The sequence below is a fragment of the Dromaius novaehollandiae genome, chromosome 20 (assembly GCF_036370855.1).
Source record: "Dromaius novaehollandiae isolate bDroNov1 chromosome 20, bDroNov1.hap1, whole genome shotgun sequence".
Classification (NCBI taxonomy): Eukaryota; Metazoa; Chordata; class Aves; order Casuariiformes; family Dromaiidae; genus Dromaius; species Dromaius novaehollandiae.
This window is the reverse complement of record NC_088117.1, coordinates 13,419,827-13,439,734: the sequence shown is the minus strand read 5'-3', so window position 1 is coordinate 13,439,734 and position 19,908 is coordinate 13,419,827. Positions and strand designations below refer to the sequence as shown.

At 41.9% G+C, this 19,908-nt stretch overlaps 1 protein-coding gene across 4 annotated transcripts in view; it reads left to right on the top strand.

Moving 5' to 3' along the window:
• Positions 1 to 19,908, top strand: part of NR6A1 (nuclear receptor subfamily 6 group A member 1) — a 106,077-nt gene that overhangs the window by 7,049 nt on the left and 79,120 nt on the right. For 2 of the 4 annotated variants that reach the window (XM_064523969.1, XM_064523968.1), the window contains exons 2-3: positions 7,744 to 7,785; positions 15,261 to 15,320. In XM_064523969.1, the coding sequence (XP_064380039.1) occupies positions 7,744 to 7,785; positions 15,261 to 15,320 (102 nt within the window). Of the gene's footprint in view, positions 1 to 7,743; positions 7,786 to 8,530; positions 8,631 to 15,260; positions 15,321 to 19,908 lie in introns of all 4 variants that reach the window. The other 2 variants (XM_064523970.1, XM_064523971.1) reach the window with 2 other exon arrangements.

Below are 19,908 nucleotides of genomic sequence, written 5' to 3'. Positions count from 1 at the left end.
GCCGTTGCTGTTCCACACGAGTTTGTCAGCACAGGGGCGTGCGTGCTGGGAGCACAGGTATGCTGGGGTGAGAGCCGGAGTCTTGTACGCAGCAGCAAAGCTAGACCCAGCTGGAAGGAATTTTCTTTTCCTGGTTGTGCTGTAAGAGCTGGTTGAAATCATAGCTGTCAGATGGTAGAGATCTGTGGTGAGTTGGTCGAGATTTTGTGATCCTCTGCTCCAATTTGGCTATTTTTTTATGGTCCCAAACTAATTGAAACTTTCTTCCCCCCCCCCCCCCCCCCACATAACAAATAACTGGTATTTTATTAATTAGAGTCTGATACTAACGTAAAAGTCCATGCTAACTGAAAGGTGCTTGTAGATAGGTTTGAGAGATTCATAAAGCTGTTTGGGTTTCTGTTGATTACGTTGATCCAGCATGCAAACTGGGAAATCATAGCGTAGTCTCAGAATTGCTGCATTAGAAATTCTTAATTGGTGCTTGCTGGATAGAAGGCTGTTCTGAGCTTTGAAGTTTGTTTTTTAAAAGTGGGGGGGGGGAGCGGGGGGATGGGACGGTGTCTGAAGAGGAGAAACCCCAACTCCCACCGTAATGGGCCTTTTAGAGGCCTGTTGCTGGAAATGCTACCATGCTTTAGGAAATTTAAGACAGCTGACTGAACAGGTTAATTCAGTGCAAGTGCTGTGCCATAGCTTACCACCTACCAATTCATGGTAGTAAGTTAACAGTGTAGCTAGTTGCCTTCTACTTTTTGCTTGTTGGCTTTATGAAGTTTTTCCTTGCCTGCTTCCTTTTATGTCCTTACCTGATGCATACTGTGTTAGTTTGCCACCGTAACGCTGTAGTTGACCTTTAGCATTTCATTTTGATTTGCATAGCAGCTTTGCTCACTGTCACAGGATGATATCCTTAAAAATGACACTTTCTAGTCTTGGAAACTTATGCATTAAACAGAACTGCATAAAGGAAAATCCCCAGGCCTGTTGGAGACATGTAGAAAGGACACCCAGCAGGAAGAGAGGCCCATGTCTTGAAATATTCATCAATCATTTTCCTGGCACCAGGAAACCAATCAACCTTCTAAGGGGTAGAGCCTAATCAATCACACGATGTGGGAAATTGGAATCACTGGCCCTACCAAAAATGTTCCTTCATGTTGACAGTAAAAAAAGATTGTTGTGTTCGTGCTTATTCACAAGTAAACTTACGTGCTTGGTATAAAGGACTCTGAGAAGAAAACTGTTTAATGTATATAATCTAAACTTAAGCTAAAGATTTTTTCCCCCCCCAGTGATTAAGTTGGGCTGTGTTTTGCTTCTAGATTTTATTCTTCACCTTTCTGTAGCTGATGGGTGAAGGTTTTGTCCCCAGATCATTAACCTTCTTGTCCTGTAAACTGCAAGTTCAACAAGAGGCTGTTTTTCCTCTATGGGATCAGGACTCTAAGATTTTACAGCTCCTTCATGAAACAGTTTAAAATAGTTTGTTTTTCAAACTGTGACACTGGGAATGAAATGCATCTCCTGATGCTTGTCCCTTTTTTATAGCTTTCACCAATGTTAGAAAAAATACACATAGGCATCCCAATAATAAACAGTAATTGTCAACCTCTGTAGAATATTTAATTGTAGCAAGTGGATAGGAGTTATTTGAATTCTGATTTTTCTAGTAAGATGCCACAAATTGGAAAGAGTTGTTTATAATTTTGTTCTTTCTGTGGAAAACTCTGGAATAACTATTATATGAGAAATGCCGTAATACTCGGAGTGAAATAATTGGCAAGCAGACTGCTGGAATTCCTTCACTGGAAAAATGTTTCTTGAATATTTCCTATGGAATAAGAAGCAGTCAGCTGTTGGCCCTAATGTGCACTTGCGTAGAGTCGTTCTGCTGATGCCTCATCTAAACTGGGCTTGGGTAACCTTGGGTAACTGCAAAGAGAGGCACTAACCTCCAGCTGGCCGCCTGCTCGGGGAGGTGCTGCTTGGTGGCTCGTTGCCGAAGTTCTGGTGCTGCTTTCTGCTTTCACGTGTGTTTAGCTGGAGGGTTTTGGTACAGATCTCGGTACTTGTTTACAATGCTTCGTCTGTTTTTCTTCTTCTGTTTTAATAGCTAGAGAAATCTGAAACAAATGTTGTAACTTAAAAAAAATAGCATTTTAATACATTAAGAACATAGGAAAGTACCAGATTCTTTTTCTTCCCTGGCGGTAGGAGGCCAAGAGCCCACATTGCAAGAGCCTTTTGTCCCGTGCCTTCTGTCCTGCCCCCTCCCACACCGCCGGCCTCAGTCGCAGCGCGGTCTCTCCAGCTGGGAGAGCGGTGCTTGCGCCCGCGCTGCGGCGGCTGCTGCTCCGCTGGGGTGTTGTCGCGGAGCGGGCGGAGGGCGCGGGGGCTTTCTCCGGCATCCGCCAGCGCCCAGACGCGGAGCAGGGGCCGGGTTGGCGTCGGAGGCAGCCTGCCTCGACAGGCAGCTGCCTTTGGGGCTTGGAGAGGGGGAGCAAAAACCCTTTTCTCCGCTGTCTTCATGGAAAAGATGAGTCAAGTTTTTGGCAAAAAGTTTTGTTTGTGTCAAATGTGAAATGTGTTTTCTTGACATGTAGCTGCCTTCCATTAAATACCATATGAATAACAAGTAGTGTTCCAGTGCATCCTGTATCTGCTGGGGAGTATTCGTACCTCTTAGAACATTCCTTCAGTTTTATCAGAAGTACTGGTTTTCTGCTTGTTTTTTTTTTCAAGTGTGCACTAAATGCGAGAGTTCCTGACATCTTGAGATTGCAGGCTGGATACTTTATTAGACGTCGGGAATCCCAGAGCGCGTGTGCGTCACTGGCAGTGCTTGTCTCACGGACACAGCTCGGCTGGCGTTGTTTGCCAGTGACTATTGTGTCAAGTATTAAAAATGACTTTTCTGCAATGCAGATGTGTAACAGTTAATAATGAATGCGATTGCCAGCTGCTCTTAAATACTGAGGGCAAAATCCTAAAATCCCAGTTAGTAATTAAAAGCTTTGAAATGACCTTGAATCTAAAGCTGTCTTGAAGTAAATTTATGGCTTTTCCTCATTGCGAAAGAGGTTAGGTACAATGGTGTACTGTGCTGTTTGGTAAAACATTTAGTGGCAGCCTTGGATGAACACCGAAGACCAGAAGTAGGAAGAACGTGGTTGAGGCACGGAAAGGCAGTGCAGAACGGCTGCAAGCACATCTCTGGAAAAGTAGAATGGGTTATATGTAGAAATCATAAGCAAACAGGGTAAAACTGCATGCTCACACTTAACTGTCTGGAAATTGAAATTATATTTTTTAGAGAGTCACCAGTACTGGCTTACTTTACTTATTAAGTACCCCACTGGATTTCTCAGTATCTCCCTGTTCTTAAAAACGAGCTCCTTTTTTTCTTAGTCAGTGGAAGTACTGAGCTACTTGTCATTCTGTAAGTGAGTGGATTTAAAGTTTCAGCTCTATTAGCAAGAGTATCATTAATGAGGGCTATTGCTCTGAAACTGAGCTATTCTGGTTCTGCAGCTTTGTTACATAGCTAGTAGTATCTTCAAGATTTTTCTCCAATTAGCACTACTCTGGTATAAAATCAGGTGGAAAGCCTTTTTTTGATGCTCTATTTGAGCCCATACTTCTTGAGTTGAGCCTTGTTGATTAGGTATTTTGAAACTTTTGTTATACGAACTATCCTTTTGGTCGATAAGGAAGATAACACTTATCCTGTACCTCGTAAAATGATAAATTGCTAAAGGATGAGCTTTAACGTGTGTACCTATTTTTAGTATATTTAGGAGGACTGCATCCATTCAAGCATTTGGAGCATAAAAAGGAAGGTTTTACATGAACTAAGTTTAAGTAAAACATCAAAGTGAAACTGACCTAGATGTCTTTGAAATTCCTGTAGTTTGTGTCACTTAGCTGGGAGCTCAGGTTATAGGTGTTCAGGGAACTCTTCTGCCTAGCTTAACCCTCTCCAAAAGCCCCATCCTTTGCACCAAAAAGGGGAGGGCAGTGCTAAAGCTGTTTCACCTTATTCAGTCCATTAAAGATCAGGTCACACTGGGATTAATTTTTCTGGTTTTTAGTAGAGTAAGATGTTTTCAAGCCTGGACACGGTCCGTGGCTGCGGGGCGGGAGGGCGCAGTGGGCTCCTGCTCAAATGACAGGCCTTGCCCACACCGCTGGCCAAGCAGAACGTGGACCATCTGTGAAACGTGACAGTGATGAACAGCGGCAGCCGATGCTTAGGTGGGAGTGTTCTTATTTTGCTTTTATAGAGTGATTAATCTCTAAATAACATATGAGGAGAGAGAAGTGACAAGAGCGGGTCCACTCTGATTTGTAAGTAGGAAGATGCCGAGCGCTGCTGAGACGGTCGCCCGAGAAATGATATCGGAACAAGCGTGGACTGTGTGGTGGCACTTCTGTCCTGCTTGAATGCAGGGCGAGTGTCTGCTGTTCAGGGCCAGCTTGTCAAATGCTACAGAAGGAAACTAAGTGGTGGAAGATTAAACTACTGCTGGAAGTTGGCAGAGCTTCTTGGCACTTATCTGCCACTTCGTTTCATGGTGTTCTGGGGCTTTTTTTTCTCTTTTTCAGTTCAGCATAGATGTCAGAACTGATTCTCTGCCAGTTCTCTGCAGTGACTTGTTCAGATCCTTATTTAGCAAAGCCGAGAATACCACTGAGAAATGAAAAGTATGAATATATATGTTCTTGAGTGTATATATATGTGTGTATGCAGGAGTTAATTACCGTGCCTGTGTCTTGTCCTGTGTTGGCTGGCTGGTCTGAGGCCTGGTGGACTGACCCACGGGTCACTTGCACATTAATGCCCCGGCCTCATGGAGAGGGAGCAGTCCTAATGAGAGCGCTGAGCGATGACTTTCGAAGGATCACTGTGCTGTGCAGATGCAGCGAGTATGACAACGCCAGGTAGACCTGCAGAGGAGCAGCAATACGAGCCCTTGGTGGTTTTCATTGCAAGGATTAAAAGTTAAACTGCAACTTAAAAAATGTAAATATATACGTTACGACTCTTAGCAGCAGAAGTGCACTGTCCCTGTGTTTGGAAGCTTTGCAGATGAGCCTTCCGACTATTTGACCTGTAACATGCTCAAGTGCATCTCCAGCAGATAAAATGAAGCACTGACTGTTTCCTCACTCACACGCAAGTGTAGTATCAGTCTAAGTTACCCCCTCAAATGAAATGTTGCCTGAGTTCTTTTAATGCAATGTTCCTCGAAACCACTGGCTTTCTGTAACACCCAAAGGGCGGCTGTTGGTGGCACGTGCCAGCTCCGCCGCGCCGGGAGGACGGCTGAAGAGCGGTAGTGCCGAGTGTTCAGCGACGGATGGCCAGATCCCATCTGCCGGCATGCCCCGGTGATGTGCGCCTGCGTTAGGGATGAAGGAGAACTGTAGTATGCTCTGTACAACAAACAGGGTCGCAGGATCACTGTGCTCTTTGTATTTTCCGTTAAAAAAGCGGTAAATCAGATAAGCATGGCTTTTTCATTGAGCTGTAAACAAGGAAACCAGCTTGTTTTCACTGACTTTAGTGTGATTTTTCCATTCATGTTTTACCTGTGTAGAATGCAAGTTTCCAAAACATTTGCTTTCCTGAAATTGATCATAAACAAGTCGTGCAGAAGAGGAGATTCTCATATGCTTAATAATCTCCCACTATACTGAGAGCCAGAGAAGTAAACTGAGGCGCATAATTCCTTTAAGCAGCCTTCTTGCTGCAATGAAAAAACTTGAGATAAATCACAACTACTGAATGTTTAGTCTGGTTTTGAAAAAAATTATAAAATGCTGCTCTTTAAACATTTTGGTGTTTGTTTACCTAGCAGATTACTCAGCTTCAAAAGGAGTAACATAAATAGATTTCTCATAGCAACAAATGTAACAATTGCTTTAGAATTATAAAACTTGTAATCATAAGTCTTAAAACATGAGACAGAAAGCAAAACTGTAAAGTGCTGTTGTGGAAACTAGTAAAACATGAAGCTGTGTTCTATTTTTATGAAGTTGGTTCAAAACAGAATTAAAGCTTCAGATTTTTCTTCAGAGCAACAGTATCTACTAAATTCACTCCAAAATAACTTTCCCATTGAGAAGAATGGGAGCTTCCTTCTTTAAAATGTAGGCATTTTTCTTGTATTTAAGGTAATCTACTAGTGCAACTGGAGACAAGTATCTTTAAAACACAAGGAATGATGCTTCTACCCTGAGGAATCTTTGATAGTTCTTAAACATTTTCTGTTGTGCTTTTTAAGACACTTAGACGTATGTTACCACACTGAAAAGCTAGTAAGAGACACTGCATCCTACAAAATGAGATTTTAGCAGTAGACAGATGTGGATGGAATGACTCCGAAAGAGAAAAGAAAGTGTTTCTGGAATTGCAAACAGCAGGAGCTAATACGGTTTGCAAACATGGTAGACAGTAGGCAGAGAGGTAGGTGGTGAGAAAGAATCAAATTTCTCTTGATTCTTGTGTGTACATAATCCCCATCCCTGGGAGGCCAGATTCTTAGTGTAAGCTTCTCACTCTAACAAAGCCCCAAATACTGGTATTTGTAGGATTAATTGGGAAGCTGTCAATGAGGCTAGAAGGCTGTGAATCACTATATAAATTTCATAAAACAAAGATTTAATAATTTGTAATGAGCTGGTCACATACGTTAAGGTGATGCTAATGCTGTGAAAGCACCATTGAGCATGTGTTTGAGATTCAAAGCGGTGCTTTTTAGCTGAGCCTTCTACTGCGACTCGTCTGGTTAGGCAACTTGTGTTGCCTTTTGAAGTTGGTTACTGCAGTTTGAAGACTCATATTAAAGCGTTTAACCTATGATATGCTCAATACTTTATCAGTTCAAACTGGTCATAGGAACGTTTTTACATGACAGGCTTAGTTTTCATTGACTATGGCAGGTAGGATGCTAAACGTAATTTATCTTCAGTAAGATGTTTGAACTAAAGAGTAATATGGGAAGGAAAATGTTTTTATCGTGACATAGAACTCATGTTCCATAATAAACCTGACGGTTGCAGCAAGCTGTGACTGCTCTCGGTGTCCAGGTGAACCTGTAAAATTACTGCATAGCAGCCGTCTTGCTCGTATCTCTGCCTTCGGGAAGGAGGTCGGCGTGCTCGTGCGCGTGGCGTGCTGGTGTGGCTGGCCCGAGTTCAGGTGCGAGCCGCGTTAGGGGCATGGGACAGCCCGGGCGTCCAGCGATGAAGCGTTGTCGCGGCCTTCGGGAAATGAAGACCTCAGAAAATGAACGAGCAAAAACCAGAGCTGTACCCACACTGACAAATTAAATGTTAAGCTCATTCATTGATTTGGTTCTCATGTGACATGCAGTGAGAACTGCAGCTCTGGCTTATACCATTTATACAGTTAGGAATATATCATATTTCTAAAGCCTGTCACTTCCCTGTACTGAAAATAAGAGTTGTAGTTTTAAATACAGAATGCCAACAGTAGCTCTTACCTGATACAGTAAACATATTTGCTGTAACTAAACCGTCTTTTTTTATAAGCATTATAGGAATATATTCTACTAGGCAGTTGCAAAGCTTTCACCCTGTTCCTAATACCATGTTTTAAAGTTGGTTATATATTTAGTGATTGATTTTAATGGTTCAGTCTTCTTGTGTGTGTGGTGACGATGAGGAAAATTGTTTTAAGATGTCTAGCGCTTATACCTATTTTTCACATTCTAGGATTCTGTCGAGATCCTTCAACAGAACGTGATTCATCTGCTAGTAAGTACTAGTTAGTCTCCTCCTTTCATTTCCAGAGTTGGAAGGGTTAGTGTAGTGAGCAAAGTTTTAGTGGGCACTAGCTGTGTTCTGCTACTTCTAGCTGAAGTCTATTAAAGTTAAAGCTGTAGTATTACCTACGCTGATTAAAACATGGAGATAAATGCTGCTAAATTCATTTGCTTTGAGGTTAGGAAAAAGCTGTTTTCAGAGCTCTTCACGTCTGTTCTTCTCTAGGATCAGTTTGTCAGTACCGTTCATGCACTGGCTATTGGAATAAAATGGCACGTTACCTGTTTTGTGATGAAAAAGTCCTATAGAACAGTGTTTCTAGGCTGAAGCAGTGGTGTTTGGCTTCTAGAAGCACTCATCTCTGGGCATACTGGCTAATTCGGAACCTAATCGCTGGCATATTCTGTATGATATAATGTCATATCAGCAGACAAGTATTAATCTGGGTTGATGTTAACTCTCAAAACATCAGTGGCATCTCTACTCTTGTGTAACATCAGTTAATTTTCTTTCTTAATGTAGGTAAATACAGTAGACTGAATAGGTGGATATGGCTATAGTAGTATGCCAAGGACTGTGTTAGCCAACATTTTATCACTGATCAAAAAGTAAATACAGGATTACCGCTAATTTACGGACAGTACAAAGATTTGCAGAGTGATTATGCAATTGATGTTTCAATATTGGAGTAGGCTGCACGGTAGGCAATATCCTGTTTAACCAACATATACTGCAGGTATAGCAGATGCAAAATTCCGTGTCTCGGAGCAAAGACAGCATGCCTGTGGAATAGGGAATCGCATTCTGGGAAGCTCTGGCTGCGAAACAGTTGGAAGGTATTTATAATGATTAAGTGCCTATCATTGCAATGCTGCAGCAGAAAGCACTGATGTGATCCTCTGGAAGTTTTAAGTAGAAGGTCTTTTATATCTCCTGCTTATCTAATGCTAACAGCTTTGCATTGGAATGCCAATATTGTATAATGCTGCACACAAAGCTAATGCTGATTTCTTAAAATACTGGGGATTGCCCAAAGAAATTGAGGCAGCTTGGTAGTCTTGGCCTGTTCAGCTTATCAAAAAGACTGAGAGTAATTGTGCTGTTGAAATAGGCTTGTAGAGAGAAATCTTGGATATCAAGACGTTCCTAAAGAGAAGAAAGGCCCAAAATAAACAGACTGCAAACTGAGACTATTAATTCAAATTGAAAATACCAGTTCAACTAAATATGATTTTAATACAAGTTTTTACTTCTTTTTGTAGGCTTTTTACTCTCAAATCAGGACAGGATGTCTTTTGAAAACAGATGAATCTCTCCCTTGTGAACAAGGGAAATACTACATTCTGAGGTCCCCATTCATCTTGATAATTGAATGCAAAAATACACTGCTGCATTGATTATCTGCCTTAATTTTTAAAAGCCTGGCTTCTTCAGGAACTTGTTTAGGATTTCAGAACATGTAATCTTGATTATGAATAAAACATTTTTGAAAATAAAAATAAATGTCACTAAGACTGTAAAACATTTCAGTGTTAATCTGTGGAGAAAGATTAATGTGAATCTCAGTTCGCAGGCAAAGAAACTAGATGTTTTAGTAAGATGTGTGTAGATTTGGTTATTATTTCTTCCCTATTGAGTTGAATATCCAGTGCACCCCTCAGAGCTCCCGTTTCTGATTGCCTGCACTAAGTGGAGGAGCAGAGTGGTCAGATTTCAAAAGGTGCACCGCACCCTCTTTAAGAAAATGCAGAAGACTGAAAATCTTGTCCATAACTTATATGGTAAAGCTGATATCACTGCAACCCATATCTCCTCTCTGCTCCAATTTCTGTGTCTCAGGCATTCTAAGAATCCTGTGACTTTTGATGGCATCAATAAATCAGATACCATACCAACAGAATTTTACTGGAATGTAAACAGACATTTAAATAGCAATGTCTGGACAGTATATTTTGAAGAATACAGTGTAGGTACAGCTCTTTAAGCATGTGGAACATTCAACTGTTATGTTTCTTTCATTATGTTGATGAATAGGAACTGTGACTGTTTTCCATGTTAATGAAAATAATTCAAAATATTTACCACGGGGTGACCCTGCTTCCCAGTCCCCTTTCCAAGCAGCATGTATTTTCAGTGTTGAGGTGAGACTGTAGAAGCTCTACCCCGATGTAGGGGAAAGGGGAGGAATGTCTCTGTATAGTAAAATTAGCTGATAAGGGATAATGAATCACCTTTTACTCAGCTCTGCTCAGTAGTAGCCGATCTGGGAGACTGCAGACTGGTCAGCCTCACCTCGGTCCCTGGGAAGAGCATGGAGCAAATCCTCCCGAAAGACACTTCCAGGCACATGAAGGACAGGCAGGTAATCGGGAACATTCAGCCTAGGTTTATGAAGAGCAAATCATGCCTCCTAACCAGATTCCCTTCTGTGATTAAGTGAGTGGGTCTCTGAAAAAAAAGAGCAGTGGATGTCATTTTCCTTAACCTTAAGCAAGGGCTTTTAGTTTCCCACATCATCCTTGCAGCTAAACTGGGGAAATGTGGAAAAAGTGAAAAACTAACTGGGCCCTCTGGCTCAAAGGGTAGCAGTCAAGAGTTCAAAGACTAATTGACCAGGTATGGGTGGTACTTGGGAGCCAATACTGGGCCAATACTCTTTAGTTACTTCATCAGACACCTGGATGATGGAAGGGGGTGCACTCATCAGGTTTGTAGATGACACCAGATGGATACTCGGGAGGGCAGAGCTGCTATTCAGAAGGATCTCAGTAAGCTGGATGAAAGGGCTGAATGAAACTTCAAAGTCCAGCACAGACAAATGCCACGTCCTGCGTCTGGAACTGAATAACCTCATGCAACAGTGCAGGCTGGGGACTGGCCAGCTGGGGCAGCTCCTGGGGTCCTGGTGAAGCTGGTGAGTGTGAGTCAGTAGGTGTGCTTGTGAGGAGAGCCAGCCACGTGCTGGCTTGCATGAGCGAGGTTCAGGGTAGTAATTATTCCCCTCTGTTACGACATTGGTAGGTCGCATCTGGAATATTGTGCTCATTTCTGGGCTGCCCAGTACAAAACAGGTTGACAAACTGAAGCAACGGAGGGCCGCTGAGATGGTTGGGGGCTGGAATACATGACAAGGAGGGGCTGAGGGAATTGTATTTGTTTGGCTGGGAGAGGAGAAGGTTAAGTGGGGATCAAATTGGAGTCTTCCACTCAAAGGTGATGCTAAAGAAAAAATGGAGCCAAAATATCTGAGGTGAATGGCAAAAGATCAAGATAATGGTCACAAATCACAGTAAGGGAAATTCCTATTGGGCTTTTCTGGGAGGAAAAAAAAAATCCATGGTGGGAGTGGTGCAGCACTGGAACTGGTGTCTAGAGGCTGCAAGTCTCCGTCCTTGGAGAATTGCAACGCTTGACTGTACAGGCCCCTGACCAGCCTGCTCCAGCCTTGCAACTAGCTCTGCTTCATGGAGAAGGCTGGATTAGACAAGCTTCAGAGATCCCTTCTAACCTAAGTTACTCGGTGATAATGGAACTATAATTCTACTGAAGGGTCTTAAGGATGGTATTGCTATCCCTTGTCTGGAAGTTTTCATGCCTCAATTTCTGCTTTTGGAGGGAGAAGTCTATAACCTATGGTACATTGTCTGCATTTTTCTAAAGTCAGAATTCCTTGTTTTAGCATATATTTTGGGAAGTCTTTACTAAAATATTATCCAAATAACTGATATTTTACTATGCAAATTCTTCTTTCTGCCACCCCACAAGCTTCACTGCATTTTACCTAACCAACACGTGTGAAATTTGTCTTCAGTAGGCTAACGGTTGGTCAGAAACGGTGGAAAAAGATGCAACTCACGGAATCTGCGTGCTCTTCTGCTTCTCTTGGTCTTAGGTATTCCTTTTGGTCTTAGGTGTTTGTTCAGGGTACCATGTTCTAGCTACTGTACCCTCTCTGTACATACAAAGATGACAACCCTTTACAGGGGGACTAAAACTTACGTACCGAAATCTTCAAAGTCCAAAGCTATGTCACAGGTTCAGGCTAAGTTCATTTCTAGGAGTAGCCTCCATATACCCCTTCAATTAGCATAAACAGGGACAAGGGCAGTCAAAGGTCAAGAGAAGTTCAAAATAGCATAACCTCTTTTTGCTAGCGTTTCCAAATGTTCCTAATCCTGCAAAGCTCTCAAAGCTGTTCTTGCCATCATGTTTACTATACAGCTGTAAAACTCAAAGAACAAGGCCTGGCTTGATACAAGGGAAGTTGAAATCAAGTGGTTGAGAATAGGTAGCATTGTTGCTTAAAACAGGAGAAATAATTGATTTATGTTATGGTGGCCAATTAGGTTGTAAAGTGAGAAACTCTTAAAGCAACCCTGTGGCTTCAAGGCAGCTTTTTGCTCTGATTTCTGCTCAGCAAATAGGAGGTACCCCAATAAAGGTCATCAGCTCCATGAGCTAAATTATTAATTCCTTTCATGCCACTCAGGGCTTGTAAACAGTATATAATACAAGAAAACAATTGGCACTGTTCACGTATTGGGCAGAGAAAAGGTCAGAGGGTAAATAGTTGCATTGGCAACAGCTGTTCTTCATAGCTGAGCAGACTTTTGTCCTTTTCATCTTTTAGAGCAAACCTGCTCCCAAAATTTTAGCTGGTTGTTAATTCATATCTCCTCTCTTTAGTTGAATTGTTTTTAGTAATTCAATGTGTTGCATAAAATTATGGAAATGAAAAGGACTGGAGGGGAGGCTGAGGGAAATGGGTAACAAGCGAAAAACAGTATTCGTATGTTTTATAAAGAGGAGTTTGAATTATTTTTTTAATAATAACTTACATGGATGAGACTTCTTAAAGTCCACCTGTTCAAGGCACATTATAAGAGTACAAATGCGTATACTTCAAAATTATTTTAAAATTTTTTGAAGCATGATTTGAGATTAATAAGTTCTAAATAGCCACTTTGCCAGTAGTATAGGAAGAATAGGAATGTCCTTAAGTGTTCCTGCTTTTCTCATATACTCGACTTGTTTCCTGTTCATAGCGTTTGTGGGAGCTCAGCTAGCTGCTGAGCAGGGCCTGGTTTTGCTTCTGGCAGTGCTGGAAGGAGCATCGGGTGATTTCTAGTAGGGCCAAATTGAACAATGGGGCAGTCGTGACCACAGCGCATTAGCCTTGGTGAGCATACTACAAATAGTAACTGAAAAATCTACATAACTTCAAGTGTTGACCAAAATCATCCTTTCTAAGAATAGTGAGGAAATAATACTACACTTCTGTTGTTCATAACCCTTAATGTGACATAATGGTGAACCATCTAGAGAACTAGTGGACTTAAATCTAAACCGGATCTGTTACCACTCAAAAATTGCTCTTCAGAAGGCACTTGCTTTTTGAATGATACTTGATAAATTATTCCAGATGTTTGCAGGTGTAGCTTACTGCTCTAAGTGAGTGTTATTCACACAATCGCTTCTCAAGTGGTACAGGCTGCTGCTGACCACTCTGCGACTGCTCTCTGCCATCTGGCTGACTTGCAGGGCGGTTGACCTCTTTTTGCCAAAGAGCAGCAGGTAACCTCTAAATGACCATCTGCTGATCTGTTACTTCAACCTTTCTGAAAGCTGAGTTGTGCACAATACTGATATCTAAATGGGCTAAATCTTTACCATTCTCAGAAGAACAAATTTAATGCCACACTTGCGACTTTTCAGGTTATTTTGGCTATATATGAAAGCATATGTATCTCTTGTATAAGAAAATGCTAAACTCTTTACAGGTATCTGAAAACGCTATACTGCATATGAAGAATCTTTTTACTTACAAAACTATGGGCATGGTTTATGACCTGCCAGCTCATGCAGGGGGTTAGCAATTCCTGCATTAGGGAGATTATAGAAATAAGGTAGAAAACAGGAAGATGCCAAACCAGGTTTTATCCTGTAAGCAGCTGAAAGATATACTCCACAGAGCGTGACTGTCAGAAATGCTGCAGTCCAGCAACGTCGCGTGCAGCTTTCCAAAGACTGGTGAAAGAAATGCAAGAGACAAGTCAGATATAAATGAATGAATTTGTTCAGAAGTTCAGGGCAATAAATATCTCCATAATTTAACAGAGAGGGCATTTTTGAATAAGCCTGTCATTGTTTTTATCGTGGCTCCTTGACTGTGGCTGGTACTTAGCATGTTGCTATGCTGTTGGCTTTGAGTAGTGTAACAGTAGATTCCTAAGCAAAGTGCTCTTGATAGGTGTAGCACAAAAGTGTAGTACAAGGATTAAGTTAACATAAGCAGGGTGCTACGTCTGCTCTTCACATGCTATAAAAATGGTCTGTAAAGTGTTTACATTTGTTTGTAGTTTGCCTAATTAGACCGGAACTTTGCACTTTTTAGTGTAAACAGTAGCCTTCAGTGAGTGGCACGCTGCTGAATAAATCAGAACTATAAAAAAATGTAAAACACAGTATTTGGACCAAGTACAAGCTCTGCCTGTGGACTGAAGTTATGCTTTTAAGACTGTATTCTATATTTGAGGAATGTAAAGTTGTAGTATGCATTTCTTGGGTCTTAAATATGAGGATCATATATAAATGACATCATATCTGCAAGCATCAAAACGATGGAGACTGTTTTGCTTGATAAGTTGGGAATTTGTAGAAATGGATGAGACCGAATGTCCATTTAAAAAAAAAAAAAAAAAAGTGAGACACCAAACCTTGAAGAGACTGAATCACTGCTTACCTGATCTAATTAGATTAAAACTGACCCTCTTATTGGAAAATAGTTCTCTTCCTGGTTTGGGTCCTGGAAAGGTGGATCCTTCCCAGAATGCAGAGAGTATCTGGCACTTGATGCAGATCAGGCTTTGACTTTGGTTTTGTTTGTTTGTTTCATTAGCAAAACATAGGAAGGTAGTCTTGTTTCCTCTTTGAGCTGATGCTGAAAATAAAGCTTTGTCTTCAGAGACACTTGTTTCTGATGCTTCTTCAGGTCAAATGCGAAGTGACACCGGCACTTGTGGAAGCGGAGCTCTCTTGTGATAGGGAGTGTTTTGAAGGCAGTCCAGGCACGGCTGGGAAAGCATCTTCCTTTCCTTCCGAAATAATGCTCCATTTTAGAAGCTGATATTGTATGCAATTTAAAGCTGACAGAATTCAGAATTTCTTCACGGTGAAAATTGTTTTGACGCAATATTCACAAACCATCCCAAGTTACCAGATTACAGAAATGGCTGCTCTGAAAAGCAGATCTGGAGATACTGTGTGTGAGAGAGAGAAATCTCTTAAAGAGGAAAGGACAGCATTGTTAAAAGTTAACTGTCTCTCTCAAAGCAACTTCTGTCTACAGATAAATGAAGATAGGAATATTCAATTTAAATGTAAAAATAACTTTTCAAAATGAAAGTTTTTTTTAAGCACTTGGTAAGATGCATGTGACAATCTTCTCATTTTCACTTTCCCTTTAGCTACAGATGTGGAGCAGATGAGTTCCTCTTCTCCTGTCCTTCCTATGAACTCCATGGGCAGTAAGTACCACTTTTTATTGGCACATATGATGAGATGGAATTTCTTACTCTCTGAGATTATCCAAAGAGGTGAATTCGTACTTCACTGTTCAACTTTGAGAAGTTGTACAGCTAATGCTTATGCGTGGAGGTGGGGATGCTGATACCGGCATACCTGATTAGCTCTTTCTCACAAAAATAGCATGGAGCAGGTCTGTACATCAGCATTTACACCAGTATGATGCTGCTTGTGTAAGGTGTTTTCCCACTAGAGAGGTATCAGTGGAAGCTGTAAAGTAGATGCTTGTATCATACAGTGATAAAATGATTGAAAAACCTGAGGTGCTGGTAAATTACGTTGACATGAAAGTATCTGTCTTAAGTGTATGAGTATTATACTTTGAAATTCTCATAGCCTGGGATTCCTGATGACATTGAAAGCAGTTAGTTGGTAAAATCCTCTTCCAATTCAATGAATTCTGGGCCTGTAACTTTGAGACGTTGAAAATTCTAGCTGCGGGACGCTTAGAAAATGCAAATTCAGCCTTACTTTCCAGCACCGCGTGTAGGGTATGCGGGCGCGCGGAGCGGCGGCGTTGTGTCGCTGCGGACCCACTAGGTGGCAGCACGTGCTGGCCGCACTGGGAAGCTCCGGGCCTGAAGGCGGGGCCGCGCGTCCCGGGCAGAGGGCTGAGCTCTGCGCGGGCCCCGCCCTGAGGCGGCTTGTTTATGGTCTGGCTGTCTCGAAACTCTCAGCGTTCTCCCAACATGGCAGATTATCAGCTGACAGGTCGTGTTTAAAAATAATGCTCAGATGTTGGGAACGGACTAAAAGCCTAACAGTCAAGATGCTGTGGCTTTATCAACCGTGTTACTGTGCTGATGGATTTACACTTACCTTTATGTGGGAACATTGAGGCTTTGGAGAAGTGTGGCTCCTCTATAGTGACAAAAGTGGCTCCTCCCTCTAAAAGGAGAACAGTTGTGTATATTAAATGTATAATAGGTTCAGAGTTGCAAATGTGTGCGCAGTTGTTTGTGTCTTCACTGGTAAAGCACACTTTTGTTCGCATCTAGCCAGGCTTTCATGTAGTTGATCACTTGCATATGGAAACAGATGAAACTTCACATGCATACATATACATATAGTAATTTAAGGTGCCATTTAAATTTGTGGCTTATGAAAATATGTGGATTCATAGCCTGTTATAGTTTAATTTTACTGCATTCGGGTCTCTTGTGTGTTAATAGGTATTAAAACTCAATTTTCCACAATATCCTCCTATCAGGATGTATCTGCTAAATGCTAAAAGTAGGGCTGTCTAGCAAGAGTTGAATGACCCTTCCTTCTCTCTTAAATCTTTGTATATTATTGCTAGTCTAATTTGTCTAGCTAGAGCTTTCATCTGCTGTGTTGTTTTTTGCTGAACTGAAAAATGCTTGTCAAATTTTTGTTCGTTATGAAGATACTTATATAAACTTTCGATAAACTAAATAAACTGAGCTCCTGGAGTTCTTTTGATGTCTTCACGTCTTTTGATCTAATCCACACGGCTGGCGGGCAGGCCGAGCTGCAGCAGCCGGGCACGGGTGTGCGGTGGGTCTGCCGGGGCAGTGCCGCCAGGCAGAGGCACAGGGCAGACGGGGCTGGTGCCGTCCTTGGGCTGGTGCCGCACGTTTAGGCAGAGCTGGGGCGCTGAGAGGAGCCCTGGCAGCTCCCCACGTGGCAACTCTTAACCTTTAGCCCCCGATGTCTGACTTTTGCAGTACAGGGTGTCCTGAGTATGTGCCGGTGCTCAGCTTCATTCATCCTGGTGTGTTAAGTTAGACTAATGTGAGTGGCAGTAGGTTCTGCCGCATGTCCTACGGATTTGGGATCTCTAAAAGGAAGGGTGGAGCTGGTGCCAAAAACACCTAAAACCTCCCAAGCATGAATTTTTTAGGATTCTACACGTTTCTGCCTAGCTGTTTTCCCCTAGTGAGTTTTTTCCTTGATAGAACATCTTGCTGTCTCATGACCAAACTTGATTAAAGTAAAAGCTCCAAGGATTTTCACAATGGAGTAGAAAACAATGCTAAACACTTTTGCAAAAACTGAATTCATTTGCTTATTTGTGCATTGAGAATACTTAAGAACTGCGGAGTATGTGCTTAAACCTCACATGTAAGTCATGCATTAGCAAACCGGGTAGTGGCCCCTTTACTGTAGTTTTTCCAGTTTGTCTGAGATGTCTTATCTAGTGTCATTGCAGTGAATTATTTTCATGTTTCTTTGCAGTAAAGATGAACATCTCTGTCAGGACTTTCTTCTTTTGTATTTTCATACAAGTGTATGTGGGGAAAACTAGCAGGCTGAGTGAAACTTGTGTATTTAAAATGACAACATACAAGTGCTTTCTTGTACATCATTTAAGATGCCACTGGAAAAAAAAAACAAATTGTGCACTCACACTTTGAGTGAATCTTCTAAACAGTCTGAAAGATTCAAAATTTAAAATGCAAAATGTCAAACTGGATTCAAAACCAAGTCTTCTGTCATCTGTCTAGTTTTAACAATGTTTAAACAATTCAGCAGGCATGCTTCTTAATAATCCTTTCAGGCTGTTCTTTCTGTATTACTGCAGTGAATTTTCTATATCAAACTACCATCCTCACAAAGCGTTTAAGTGGAATTGCTCTCTGCAGGTGACTGAAGAGACTGAACCGTGCCCTGCAGTGTCAGACTTGGGGGACAGCAGAGGGGGTTTGATTTGCTTGTTTGTTTTTTAAGTCCCAGTTTTGCAAAGAGTCATCTGTTAGTTTTGTAGTTCTGTTGAATTCAATGAAAATGCTTGTCTATAAAGTTGAATGAGGTTAAGCGGAACAAGCAAGTGGGGCTTTATTTTTAATATTCAGCTAACTGGAGTTTAAATGTCATTAGCAAGTTGTTCAGACTTGGACTATGCAGCAAGCTTATGGAGACAGTTGTTGTCTGATATCCAGCACAACATGTCTAAACAGGCTGCTTTCAGGAAAAAAAAAATCCTGTGAGCAACTGGAGGAATAAATAAGGTGCAAGAAAATGCTTGGACCCTTTATTACCCAGCGAATTGACTGTGTCACTTCTGGGCAAAACAGATTCATTTTCCCCCATTCGGCCTTTCCCTGCCATCCCCTCCCTGACCAGCAGGTTGTGGAGGGCGGTGGCGATGCACAGCACAGCCCTGAGCCCTCCTCTCTCCCTGCTCACTTGTCTCTTTGCGACTGTTGCATAAAGTTGTCTCGAGATGGTGGGATTCTGGGGCACAGATGTTTCATGTAAATCATAAAAATTTGCTTCTGCACTTTTCACTAGCCTTTCTGTTAGACAGAGCTTTTCTAACCTGAATCCATCGCTGTAGTTTAAGCTTGCCCTGCCCTATGAAAAGATTGTTCTCTCTGCAGCATCTTAAATCATTGACAGCTTGCTGCTCCCCTGCCTCTCCATCCCTAACCGTATTGTTCCTGAGCCAAACAACCTGTCATCTCTCACTGGTTGCTTTTTAGGACTTGAGTTGCTCTTACTGCTGTTCCATAGCTTGTCTCCATCAGGAGGAAGTTTCATTTCTACAACCTGGTGAAGCTCATGCATAGGTTTGCACTTCACTGACAGGGAAAGCTGAGACTGAAAGAACCAGAAAGAATAAGGTGCCACTTTTATTAAAATATAATTAGTTGATCAACTGTTGTAGCTGCCTTTTGACCCTCTCAAAATTCTAGCGCAGTTCTTTTGATATGAGACAATGCTAAAAGCATTACTCTAACTCTTATAGCCTAGGTAGATCACTGGGAGTTATCTAAACTTCAAAGGTGCCTAGGAAAAAGTTACTTAAAATGTTTTAGCCAAAATTGAAAACAGTAGTAATACGGCAGGTCTCAATGGCTTTTAATCTGTGCTAGCTGGCTCCGACTAACCCAGGCTTCCCTGGACTTGGCTTCACTGCAAATGGTTGTAGTTTGGCTGTGCTTTGGAGCTTCCTGCTTCTCTTGATTAACTGCCCTGGGTCTGTTCCGCCCCTGCAATTTCTCTTTAACTGATCAGGCAGCTCTGATATCTGCCTGTTTCCTGGAACATAGAGAAATGGTAATAACAGTCCCCTACTCTGAGGAAGGAGGAAAGCGGAGAGGGCCAAGGAAGGGTTTGTAGTGAGAGGGTCCCAATAGCAGAGGAGGGTACAAGGACCACTTTGCGCTGCAGAGTCCAGCATGGCCTAAAGTCCTTCAGGAACATCTCTGCCATGAGAACAAGGTGGCCTGGGAGCCAAGACTTTGGGAAACTGGGGGGAGAAGAGCAGAAGAAAGAAAGAAGCTATTGTTTTCGCCCACCATCCTCTGAAACATGACCCCTTCCCAGGCCGGGAAGTTCTTGTTTAGTAGTAATGTGATGACTTTGCTGGTATTACACTGAGAGTACTGTGAGGGATTATAATGATACTGTCCATAGAGGTTGGGTCTATTGCTATCACTTACATGCAGTAAAGGAAAGAATGAACTTGGTGGGTGGCTGAAACATGAACCATGAAACGTGGCTAGGGCTAACACCTGATGAACATCTGTTAATAAACTGCATTCCATCTTTGCATTTCTTCTG